Source organism: Protopterus annectens, chromosome 4.part0 (genome assembly GCF_019279795.1).
Source record: "Protopterus annectens isolate FY-2018-M chromosome 4.part0, PAN1.0, whole genome shotgun sequence".
Classification (NCBI taxonomy): domain Eukaryota; kingdom Metazoa; phylum Chordata; order Ceratodontiformes; family Protopteridae; genus Protopterus; species Protopterus annectens.
This window is the reverse complement of record NC_056733.1, coordinates 946,642,216-946,656,121: the sequence shown is the minus strand read 5'-3', so window position 1 is coordinate 946,656,121 and position 13,906 is coordinate 946,642,216. Positions and strand designations below refer to the sequence as shown.

General features: G+C 40.5%; 1 protein-coding gene across 1 annotated transcript in view; it reads right to left on the bottom strand.

Moving 5' to 3' along the window:
• Positions 1-5,975: 5,975 nt before the first annotated feature.
• The window catches only part of LOC122799692 (retinol dehydrogenase 7-like), a 414,514-nt gene continuing 406,583 nt past the window's right edge, over positions 5,976-13,906 (bottom strand). The window contains exon 5 of the mRNA XM_044068927.1: positions 5,976-6,289. Within this exon, the coding sequence (XP_043924862.1) occupies positions 6,069-6,289 (221 nt within the window). The 3' untranslated portion in view covers positions 5,976-6,068. The remainder of the gene's footprint in view (positions 6,290-13,906) is intronic.

Sequence of the window (13,906 nt, the reverse complement as noted above, 5' to 3'; positions counted from 1 at the left end):
TATCCCTACAAGCACCATAAAAAAATATTACTCCAGCTAAAACTCTGTAGTACTGCCCCTGATAATCTATCACCTCTATACCTCAAACTAGCAGCTAACAGCATAGCCCTGCCAGTTTCCATACTTATCAATAGATGCATCCAAGAGTCCCACCTCCCTTCTGTATGGAAACACACATTCATCAATCCTCTCCACAAAGGTGGCAAGAACAATGACACCACTAATTTCAGGTCCATTGCTATCCTCTCCTCATTATCAAAAATCCTGGAAAAATGCATCCACTTGCAACTAATACATCTGACAGACAATAACCTCCTTACCCCAACTCAACATGGCTTTCATCTCGGCTATAGCACAATTACTGCCCTTGTATCTTTCCTAGAATGCATTAACCAGGCCCATGACTCTGGCAAGTTAGTATCTACCCTATTCTTGGATCTATCAAAAGCTTTTGACACCATATCCCACCCTATCCTCCTATCTCAATTATCCTCTCTCAACCTATCCCCCTCCTCTGCAGCCTTGTTCTCTAGCTACCTCTCCAATAGATACCAAGCTGTCAAATGGAAATCTTCTATTTCGCCCTTCCTTCCTACCCCCACAGGCGTCTCCTAGGGATCTGTTCTCGGCCCCCTACTCTTTAACATATTTATCAACAACTATCACCATTCCATCCCTGATACCTCTCTAATTCAGTACGCAGACGATTCCACAATCATCTGCACTGCTGACACCCTTTCAGACTTACAGTTAAAAACCCAATCAGCTTTTACCAAAACAGAAACCTAGATACAAAGCCACCACCTAGCCTTAAATGCTACCAAAACTAAGCTAATGATTTTTGCGCCATCCAAAGCCGCCACATTCAACAAAGCCTCTTTCTCTATACTAAGTGAAGATAATATCCCTATTGAAATTGGTTCATATACTAAGTTACTAGGTGTCATCATTGATGAACACTTATTTGACATCCATATTAATACTGCCATCAAAATACCCATCACAAATTAGGTCTCCTATACCGACATCACCATTTCCTCACCCCAACCACCAGAAAAGCCCTTGCCTCCTCTTGCCTCCTCCCCTCCCTGCTATACGGCGCCCTTCTGTACAACAACATTCAGCCTAGATTACAGTCCAAATTAGAGGCCTGCTATAATAAAATAAGCAAATTCACCACATGCCCCAAACCCTCCTCTCATCATTACCTCTGTTCAACCCCTGAACTGGCTAGAACTGCCTACCTAAAATTCATAAAGCTAACTACCGCCCACAAACTCATTTTTAAGCCTTCTAGCTGCCCTTCCCTCTCCACCTCCTTAACCCCTTATATCCCAAATCACTTACTAGGATCAAAAAGCCAAAACCTCCATCAAGTACATAAATCATTACGACCTCCCAGCCAGTTCCTGCTTTCATACTCCCTATCCAAACTTTGGAACTGACTTCCATCCCATCTTCCAACTGTCTCACATCTCTCTAACTTTAAATCTTTCTTACACTCCTACCTGTCCTCTAAATGGATGTGTCCCTGCTTCTTCCCTATTTGAACCCCAAACTCTTTGCCAACTCTCCATACTATTCCTTACAACTTCCATCTGAGTTCTACTACCACAACCTGACTGTTCTCTACCCCACTTATTGTACTATATTTATCTGTTTCTGAACTCCTGCCTTTGACACATATCATCCACAACTGCACACTTCTACTAAAACTTTTCCCACCTTCAGAATGTTCCATTGTCTAATTAATATTTTACCCATTTCTGCTACATTTGATGTAAATACTACCATTTGTACTTTGCCGCTAATTAACTTCACTTTTGTCTTATTATCTCAGTTTAATATGTATGAGCTATCTTTTATAATCTATACTGTAATTTCTATATTGTAATTTGCTTGTTTTATACTGTACTGTTTGACATTGTAATTTGCTTAGTTATGGAGCTTTTCTGCATGGGCCTCCACTGTAAATGGGTTCTTTTGGCCCAGTGGACTTCCCCGGTTATCAAACTGAAATAAATAAATAAATATAAGTGAGACACAACATAAGTGAGACACAATATAAGTGAGACACAACATAAGTGAGACACAACATAAGTGAGACACAATATAAGTGAGACACAGCATAAGTGAGACTCAGTATAAGTGAGAATACTACACAGCAATATGAATCACTTTATTTAAATCAGTAATAAAAAAGGGAAGTTAAGTGCGGTCAAGTGAGGAGACAGCTATTAGTGGGAGTTGCAGTGTTTAGTGTTAAGACCAGTGTTTTCTAAATGATGTGAGAATTAGATAAGAAAAAAAATGTGTTTGCACATTGTATCAAGACTGAATAATACTGGCTCTGCAGGACAGACAGACAAAACCCTGACTGTGATCCAATGACCTATGGTCAGTCAGCAGCCCATATGCAGTAGGAGCTCACTGGATTAAGTAGGATTTGGTAAGCTTACTAACCCTGGAGGAAAGTCAAATAGCCTGAACCACTGCATGCTACCCAGCAGATGCTGCAGCTGATCGGCTTAAACAAGTCCACCCACCAGGCGTACAGTCTCATGCTAGACATGAAAGCGGATGCATTACAGCTACTCATGCAGGTTTGCTGAGGGGGGCATCTCATGTGCTGAGTTCTTTTCTGTTAATTTCCATGAAGTCACCCAGATTTGGTTACCAAAACTGCTTGAACTACACAATGTTTTATTAGTGCCTCTGGGACTGCAGTCTCATGGAGTAAGATGTGTCCCTCACATAGTAATTTCTCTTTCTCCAAAGTGCAGTGATATTTGAGTGACACTAACAAAATAAGAAAGGGGAGGGCAAAGTCCATCATATGAGCAATTCAAGGGGGCTTGTTTGCCTGTAAAAATGCTTGTTTTCTGTTTTTATTTTTACTTTTCTTATAGGTTCTTACATTCATTGGTAAGTACTATGCTAGCTGCCCTTGCTGACATTTATTCTTGCTGGACACTCGTACAGCAGTAACTACACACACATGCATCCTAAGCATTTCTGTAATCCAGCTGTCAGGTTACAGCATCTGTTTTGCCAGGAAACTGTTTTAAAGCACCTTAATCACAGCAGATTCCCTCCACCAAGCTGTGTGCCAAGAAATACTTGCATTTCGACTTATATGCAGGTCTGCATAACTCATTGATTTGGGTTGGGGTTTCATGGATGTTGGGCTGTTGTGGGGGGTATTGTAGTAATGGGGAGGTAGGGTCTGTCTCTGCACTACACACTTCCTTTGGACAGTGTATGTTTGTATATTTGTGACTTGATTGTTGTACTACTTTATAGCAACAATAGAGCTGTATGTCTATGTTTTTTTAATCTGCTGCATGTATACAACTATGTATTGTCAATCTGATGTAACACTGTGTTTGAATTGCTTCTATGTATTGCCTTGTTCTGCAACCTTATTGTATTTTGTAACAAGTGCTGCACCTATAATTGGTTGTACTTGATCAGGGCTTTACCCCAATAAATAAACAGAAATAAAATAAATAAATACCAGCTCCCTGTGACTGTTTCTCAGTTTCTCATCCAAAGAGGAAGGAATGGGTCTACTGGGCCTTGGGAAGACAGATTATAGCTAGACAACAGAGGAAAAAAATATATAAAAAGAAGACTGAGACAGGAGTATAAGATGGGTTGTCTGTTGGTCAGACAGAATTAATCAAATTGCTAAATAGTCAAACAGTTGGCATTTAATGCAAACAACTGTAGGCTGATGCGTTTTGGTAGGAGTAATAACAACACAAGGGTTTAATCATGGAAACGGGAGGTCAATGTGGACAACTAACAAGAATATTGGGACTGATATAGCCAAAGGACCAGAAACAATGGATGTGAAGAACATTCTAACTTTGTACTTCAGACTGGTGAGAAAATATCTGGAATAGACAAAATTATAGAAACTAAAGTGCCGAAGAGTGCATAAGGGAAGGTTACCAGAATGATTAATGTAATAGAAAGTTACATGCACGGTATTGCTAGGAAGTCTGCCTTGTTCCTGCTGGACAGAACGGAAGGTTAACAGAATGATTAATGTAATAGAAAATTACTTGCATGGTATTACTAAGAAATCTGCCTTGTTACTGCTGGACAGAGAGCAGAAAAAGAAAAATAGATTATGGGCTATGGAATTGTCAAGGCAAATAAAGGTGTCAGACTAGAAAAGGGAGTAAACTAGCCAAAGAACATGACATGAATGGAAATTAGGAAAAATGTAGATACAAGACTGAATTTTTTATTTACTAAGATGGTGGTAGAAAGCAGAAAAGTGTTTGCTAAGTTTGTGTTGCTCTGTGATCACACAGTAAGGTGTAATAACTCTTGAGATAGTTAGAAGACAGTATATGGTAAATCAGAGGTGAAGGAGCTGTGTGGACACTAGCTGTAATGAACAAATGTCTGTATGTAACTGAACCAGTTTTTCTGAGATGTGGTAGCCAGAAAACTGTGACATGTTACTCTCAAGATTTTGTATATATATATATATATATATATATATATATATATATATATATATATATATATATATATATATATATTCTTATTGTGGTATTCCCCTGATCAATATTGACCAATTTCAGACTCAGCCCAGGTACTCCCACAGTACCTGATTCCTAATCCACCCAACGGAAATGTAAGAAGAGTACTTGAAAACCATATAGCGAGTTACAGTGACCACCCCCATCTGTTCCCAGAGTAGAAGACCCCAACCATCTGTTCCCAAGACTAAAAGACCCCCACCCATCTGTTCCCAGAGTACAAGAGATGACCAGAGCACTGTCATCACATAGGCAGCCATTGGGGTCATTTTCTGTAACCAATCAAATGCTAGCAGGATGGCTGAACATGCAAAGGGTGCAGCAATAGTGATGTCTCTCACTTCTATGGGTGATGTCACTGACTTCTATTGGTGATGTAGCCTCTCTGCCATCTCTCACCATAGATGATGTCACTCACTTTTATGGGTGATGTACCCTCTCTGGCGTCCCTCAGCATAGATGATGTCACTCACTTCTAGGGGTGATGTCACTGACTTCTATTGGTGATGTAGCCTCTCTGCCATCTCTCAGCATAGGTGATGTCACTCACTTCTAGGGGTGATGTCACTCACTTTTATGGGTGATGTACCCTCTCTGGCATCCCTCAGCATAGATAATGTCACTCACTTTTATGGGTGATGTACCCTCTCTGGCATCCCTTCATTCTTGTGACTGTACAGATCATGAGTGAAACTCCACTCTCCATAAGGGAGACATTAATGGAAAAGAAACCTAAGACCATCCTCTCAATGAAACCCCCTCACATAATGGAAGAGTTGAATTCATTCCCCACTTCCCCAACTGGCTCATACATTACCTGGGCTACAAGTTATACCTGACTCTTTTGGGTGACAGGACTATATTACTGTCTGCCATTATGTCAGGTGTAAGTGCGCATGTGTGTGTGTGTGTGTGTGTGTGTGTGTGTGTGTGTGTGTGTGTGTGTGTGTGTGTGTACGCACGTGTGTGTGTGTGTATGTGTGTGTGTGTGTGTTTTTGTTTTGAGGAACCAGATTATATTTATTATACTGTGCTATGAACTTAGTGAAAATGTTACTTGTGTAAGTTGTGATCTGTAAATTGTCAGTCCTTTACACACACACACACACACACACACACACACACACACACACACACATACACAATTTAACACAAGCTATATGTACTTTGTGAGATGAAACACTAATGCTACACATGGCAGAGTTCCTTTTCTAAGTCAGGAGGGTATATTCTGAGAAAATAATTTCCACCCAATATTAGGCTTGATTTTGAACGTGGGCCATCTAGGTTTCAGGTTTTAGCTCAGCTATTACATAGACAAAATAACTCTATTATTGTTATCAGTTTAAAAGTTTTAAATAGAGGCATTACATTTCTGTAACCCAATACACCTTTAGAAAAACACAATGATTCATCTAAGTGATTTACATCTATATTTAGCTGTCATGTAGCTTTTAAAATAAAGTCAAATACAAAAATGATGGCTGAATATACATTTCTCAGTTCACATTAAATGCTTGGCTGTGGTTTTGGTGTATGCAAAGTGAACCAAAAGTCTGAGAAGGCAGATGGAAAGTACGAAATAGGGATCCAAAAGAGTTTTGCATCCCAACCTGCAGAATAACGCTTCCTGGGGTAAACAGCTGTCAGGGCATGCTCCATGCAATCTGTGACCTTGGACAAGTCGTGGCTGCACAAATTTGGTGCCATCTCTGTTACAGTCTTCTTATCTGGAAAATGGAAAAGAGCAAATACAATTCAGAGTCTGTATTCTTTCTTGCTTTATTTCTGCACTTTTGTGCTTACTTTGCTTTAGTGTTGTTATTATACTACATACAATATCCTCATTGTTACTACATAAAATGTCCTCATTGTTATTACATAAAATGTCCTAATTCTTACTACATAAAATGTCCTCATTATTACTACATAAAATGCCCTGTTACTTCATAAAATATCCTCATTATTACTACATAAAATGTCCTCATTATTACATAAAATGTCTTAATTGTTACTACATAAAATGTCCTAATTGTTACTACATAAAATGCCCTCATTGTTACTACATAAAATGTCATCATTGTTACTTCATAAAATATCCTCATTATTACTACATAAAATGTCCTCATTGTTATTACATAAAATGTCGTCATTATTACTACATAAAATGTCCTCATTATTACATAAAATGTCCTAATTGTTACTAAATAAAATATCCTCATTGTTCCTACATTAAATGCCCTCATTATTACTGCATAAAATGTCCTCATTATTACATAAAATGTCTTAATTGTTACTACAGAAAATATCCTCATTGTTACTACATAAAATGCCCCCATTGTTACTACATAAAATGTCCTAATTGTTACTTCATAAAATATCCTTATTATTACTACATAAAATGTCCTCATTGTTATCACATAAAATGTCCTCATTATTACTGCATAAAATGCCCTCATTATTACATAAAATGTCTTAATTGTTACTACAGAAAATATCCTCATTGTTACTACATAAAATGCCCTCATTGTTATTACATAAAATGTCCTAATTGTTACTTCATAAAATATCCTCATTATTACTACATAAAATGTCCTAATTGTTACTACATAAAATGTCCTCATTGTTATTACATAAAATGTCCTCATTGTTACTACATAAAATGCCCTCTTTGTTACTACATAAAATGTCCTCATTGCTACTACATAAAATATCCTCATTACTACATAAAATGTCCTCATTGTTACTACATATAATGCCCTCATTGTTACTACATATAATGCCCTCATTGTTACTACATAAAATGTCCTCATTGTTACTACATAAAATGTCCTAATTGTTATTACATAAAACATCCTCATTATTACTGCATAAAATGTCATTATTACATAAAATGTCTTAATTGTTACTACATCAAATATCTTCATTGTTACTACATAAATGCCTTCATTGTTACTACATAAATGCCCTCATTGTTACTACATAAAATGTCCTAATTGTTACTTCATAAAATATTCTTATTTATTACTACATAAAATGTCACATTTTTATTACATAAAATGTCCTCCTTGTTACTGCATAAAATGTCCTAATTGTTACTACATAAAATGTTCTCATTGTTATTAAATAAAATATCCTCATTGTTACTACATAAAATTCGGTCATTGTTACTACATAAAATGTCCTCATTGTTACTACATAAAATATCTTCCTTGTTACTACATAAAATGCCCTCATTGTTACTACATAAAATATCCTCATTGTTACTACATAAAATGCCCTCATTGTTATTACATAAAATGTCCTCATTGTTACTACATAAAATGTCTTAACTGTAGTGCTTTTATCTCATGAATGCACTCTACCCATTCAATACATGTGTTTTCTGGGCTTCATCTGTATATTCGTTTTGCTTTCTGTTGTTTATTATGTAAAAGTTTTTTTTTTCTTTTTCTCTTTGTATTGGAGCTTTTCTCCCTGTGCCTCCACTGAAAATGGGTTTCTTACCTATTTGGACTTTCCCAGTAACCAAATGTCAAGTAAGTAAATAAATAAATACATACATACATACATACATACATGGGAGGCACTTAGGCAAGTGGGCATCTGGAGGCAGAGGCAGACAATACATTAAATACAAGCCTAGTAACAAAAACTAGTTCTATGAATGACACACCCAGATAGATATTAGCTTATCATATAAATGTAAGACATATCAAGCTTTCTATTTGCAATGTTTACACAGCTCTGTCCCCCAAACATCAGCATTAAAATGTTTTGTGGATGTAATGCAAGACATAGAAAAGGGCTATGATTCTCCTGTAGATTGCAGCTGAAAGTGGTCTACATTGGTCTACACCAAATATGAAGTAGCTGGAGCATTGCTGCTCCTTAACTGAACACATAGTGTCACTGGGCCATCTGCACCCAACCCAGCATAGGGTGCCTTCTCCTTTATGTCATGTATCCATCTATACCCAACCCAGCAAGGGTGCCTTCACCTTGATATCATGTATCCATCTCCACCCAATCCAGCGAAGGGTGCCTTCACCTTGATATTATATATCCATCCATACCCAACCCAACAAAGGGTGCCTTCACCTTGATATCATGTATCCATCTATAACCAACCCAGCAAGGATGCCTTCACCTTGATATCATGTATCCATCTACACCCAATCCAGTGAAGGGTGCCTTCACCTTGATATTATGTATCACTCTATACCCAACCCAGTGAAGGGTGCCTTCACCTTGATGTCATGTATCCATCTACACCGAATCCAGCAAAGGGTGCCTTCACCTTGATATCATGTATCCATCTATACCCAACCCAGCAAAGGGTGCCTTCACCTTGATATCATGTATCCATCTATACCCAGCCCAGCAAAGGTGCCTTCACCTTGATATCATGTATCCAATTTATACCCAACCCAGCAAGGGTGCCTTCACCTTGATATCATGTAGCCATCTATACCCAACCCAGTGAAGGGTGCCTTCACCTTGATGTCATGTATCCATCTACACCCAATCCAGTGAAGGGTGCCTTCACCTTGATATTATGCATCACTCTATACCCAACCCAGCGAAGTGTACCTTCACCTTGATATCATGTAGCCATCTATACCCAACCCAGTGAAGGGTGCCTTCACCTTGAGATCATGTATCCATCTACACCAAACCCAGCGAAGGGTGCCTTCACCTTGATATCATGTATCCCTCCATACCCAACCCAGCAAGGGTGCCTTCACTTTGATATAATGTATCCATTGATACCTAACCCGGCAAGGGTATCTTCACCTTGATATCATGTAGCCATCTATACCCAACCCAGCAAGGGTGCCTTCAGCTTGATATTGTGTATCCATCTATACCCAACTCAGCAAAAGGTGCCTTCACCTTGATATCATGCATCCATCTACATCCAACCCAGGGAAGGGTGCCTTCACCTTGATATCATGTATCCAATTTATACCCTATCCAGCGAAGGGTACCTTCACCTTGATATCATATTTCCATCTATACCCAACCCAGCAAAGGGTGCCTTCACCTTGATATCATGTATCCATCTATACCCAGCCCAGCAAAGGTGCCTTCACCTTGATATCATGTATCCAATTTATACCCAACCCAGCAAGGGTGCCTTCACCTTGATATCATGTAGCCATCTATACCCAACCCAGCGAAGGGTGCCTTCACCTTGATGTCATGTATCCATCTACACCCAATCCAGTGAAGGGTGCCTTCACCTTGATATTATGCATCACTCTAAACCCAACCCAGCGAAGTGTACCTTCACCTTGATATCATGTTGCCATCTATACCCAACCCAGTGAAGGGTGCCTTCACCTTGAGATCATGTATCCATCTACACCAAACCCAGCGAAGGGTGCCTTCACCTTGATATCATGTATCCCTCCATACCCAACCCAGCAAGGGTGCCTTCACTTTGATATAATGTATCCATTGATACCTAACCCAGCAAGGGTATCTTCACCTTGATATCATGTAGCCATCTATACCCAACCCAGCAAGGGTGCCTTCAGCTTGATATTGTGTATCCATCTATACCCAACTCAGCAAAAGGTGCCTTCACCTTGTTATCATGTATCCATCTACATCCAACCCAGGGAAGGGTGCCTTCACCTTGATATCATGTATCCAATTTATACCCTATCCAGCGAAGGGTACCTTCACCTTAATATCATATTTCCATCTATACCCAACCCAGCAAAGGGTGCCTTCACCTTGATATCATGTATTCAATTTATACCCAATCCAGCGAAGGGTACCTTCACCTTAATATCATGTTTCCATCTATACCCAACCCAGCAAAGGGTACATTCACCTTGATATCATGTATCTATCTACACCAAACCCAATGAAGGGTGCCTTCACCTTGATATCATGTATCCATCGATACCCAACCCAGCAAGGGTGCCTTCAACTTGATATCATGTATCCATCTATACCCAACCCAGCAAAGGGTGCCTTCATCTTGATATAATGTATAGGTTCATAGGTAGGTATTAGGCTATCTGCTCAAAGGCATTTATAAGCCTAGCCAGAAAATGTTGGCTTTCACCACCCCCTTAGATTAGTTTTCTGTGCCTCTGTCCAGCAGAGCCACTGACGTGATCCCCAGGGTAAAGTTTCTGTTTCCCATCCACTCATCAAGGTTTCTCTTGAAGAGTGTTAGTGAGGAGCTCTGCCTAATGTAGATTGGAATCTTGTTCCAAAGCATAGGAAGTCTCTGGGACAGGAATCTATCCCTCCAGCACATCTTATTTATTGTTGTGGTGAGGTTTAGATCCCTAGAGCATGTGGCTTGAGGGGATATGTTTTTCTTTAGCTGGAGCATGTCCATCAATTCTGGGTTGGACATGGCCTTGTATGTCAGGCAGAGATCACCTCTGAGTAGGCGGTATGCAACCGAGTACAGCTGGAGTTTCTTAAGTCAAGCTGCATAGGGCATCTGTTTGAGGCCAGTGATCCTCTTGGTGAGGTACTTCTGTGGTCTTTCCAGCTGTTGCAGGTGTCTTGTAAGGTACATCCCAAATGGGGTGTTGCACTCTATGATGAGTCTGATGAGTGATGAGTAGAGGGGCACAATGACCTCTTTTGATCTGGATGTGAACCCTTTTGTGATTAGTTGGGCCACATAGAAGGATTTTCTAACCACTTTGGCAATGTGATTATCAAAGGTGAGATTACTATCTACTTGGGTCCCCAGATCCCTTATTACGTCTTCTGTATTTAGGGGACTACCACCTATGTGGTAGTTTGTGGGTACTTTGTCTTTTCCAAAGGGGATGACTATGCACTTTTTGGCATTTAGCTTGAGGCCATGATTTTGACACCAGGTATCCGTCTCAGTGAGACCCTTTTGGAGAATGCCTGTGTCAGACGGAGAGTCAATTATAGCCCCTAGTTTGCAGTTGTCTGTGAACTTGGTCAGCCATAGTCCTCCTGTGGTTGCCTGCACCTCTAGCAAGTATATGCCAAACAGGAGGAGTCCTAGGACTGAGCCCTGGGGAATGCCACTTGTAACCCATTTAGAGTCGGACCTAGCTCCCGCAACTTTCACCATGTGGGTTCTGTCTGTGAGCCAGTTGGCAACCCATTTTATGATGTAGGGGTTTATGTTGAGGCTGGTGAGATTGTCTATAATACCAGAATGGGAATGGTGGTGAAGGCCTTTGCAAGTTCTAGGTAGGCAGTGTGTACCACATTTCCCTCGTCTATAGCCTTGGTAATTGTCTCAAAGAAGTCCACCAGGTTTAGGAGGCATGATCTGCCTTTAACAAAGCCGAACTGGGTATGGTCCAGTGTTTGGAGGTTCCCAATGTCTCTGTTAATGAATTCCATGATGATGCGCTCCATAGCCTTGCAGACCAAGCTAGTCAGGCTTATAGGGCAATAGTTGCCGGGGACTGTTGTGGCTCCACCTTTGTGAAGTGGAATAACTGTTGCTGTGCGCCACTCTATAGGTATGTAGCCTGTGCAGAGGCTGAGTTTGAACAGTGTGTTTAAGTGAGGGGTTAGTTCATCTTTGAGCTTGAGTAGGACGCAGCCTGGGACACCGTCTGGTCCCACTGATGCTGTGTTTTTGGCTTTGGAGAGGGCTGTTTTAACCTGATTGTCTGTAATTTCAGGGGCTCTACATTCTTATGGTATGGTTATGGGTCCTTTGGGGGCAAGAGAGGGGTGAAGTTTGTACTGAACTTGTCTGCCAGGATGTTGGCAATATCGGTCGGTTCAGTGTATTTTGTGCCATTCTGTACTAACTCCGAGCAGATCTGAGCATTGACACTTTAGATTCTTGACAGAGCTAAAGAATACCTTGTGGTTATCTTTGGAGTCCTTGGCAATTTTTCTTTCGAAGCATTCCTTGGATGATTTTATGAGGGATCGTAGTTTCTTGCTGATATTGATCAGGGATGTCTTCCTTTCCAGGGATTTTACTCTTTTCTGTACTAGTTTCCTCCTTCTATTGTATAGTTTGTTTATGGCAGGGGTCCACCAGACTGGTTTCCTTTTCTTGGAGGAGTGAGTCTTGGGTTTGCTTGGGATAGCACGATCCATGCATTCTTGTAGGTGCCTGTAGAATGCATTAGTAAAGGATTTTGCAGCTTGGACAGCATTAACCTTTAGCATGGGGGCTTTGAAACATTCTTCCTCAGTCTTAAGTAATGTGGAGTTTGCTTTTGAAAAGTTTTTCACTGTGGTTTCTTTGTCCAGGGGTGGGGGTGGAATGTGGATATCCAAAGTGATTGGTTTATGGTCAGATCTAACCAGTGAGGGTTGACCTCCAGTGTGGAACACCTGTTGTCCATGTTGGTGATAACCATGTCCAATATGTTGTCACCTCTGGTGGGAGTGTTGACCAGTTGATCCAGGGCATTTGAGTTTATAAATTCTAGAAAATGTTGGGCAAGGGAGTTAGTATTTGAGTAGTTCTCCCAGTTAATGTTTGGGTAATTGAAATCACCCAATATCAGGGTGTTTGGTAGGACATTTATGTTTCCCAGTGTTTCCAGAAATGCGGAATGGGGGTCCTGGGACATGGTGGGTGATCTGTAGCAAGCCACAATTTGAATTGCAGCTTTGCCTGTTGTTAGTTGCACATGAATGATCTCTGGAGCATCTTGCTGTGCCACTAACCTGGAGGTGTGGGTATCCTTTATGAATATGGATACACCCCCACTTTTGTATTTTGGTCTGGGTTCTGTGGCCGAAATGTATGGTATAAGTTGTAGCCTGGTAGTGCTGGGGTGCTCTCTGGAGCCTTAAACCAGGTTTCTGTTACGGCACATATATCAAGTTTCTCCCTACTGAGGAGTGTCTCGAGTGCGTGCATTTTCAGGTTTAGACTTCTGGCATTGAGTAGCATTACCCTTAGTTTTTTGTTATTTGTGCTATTTATGGTGGTGGGTTTGTCTTTTGAGCCTTGCCTAAAAAAGGCACTATGGGGGTGCCAAGAGCCTTGGCCAGTATTCGAAAGCCTAAGGGTGACAGATGCCATCTCTAGCGAAGCAGCATCGCTTGTTGAGCATGTCATCCCAGGCTGACAGACACTGGATCCCCTTTGAATGACACTAGAAACTTAGCCAATTGTTGAAATTGATAATTTTTTCTTTATACCATGGTATAATTCTTGGTGAGGGCAGGATGCTACTCATAGTCAGGGTCATAGTGGCCTGGGCTACGTGATCAGAGAGCTTTTTCATGTCTCTTTTCATGTAGCCCAGGGAGGTACGGCTCAGGTCATTCACACCAACATGGACAATGACAGAGTCGTATTTGTACTTGTACTGGAGTGACCTGAGTGCTTGTGTTATGTGGCAGAT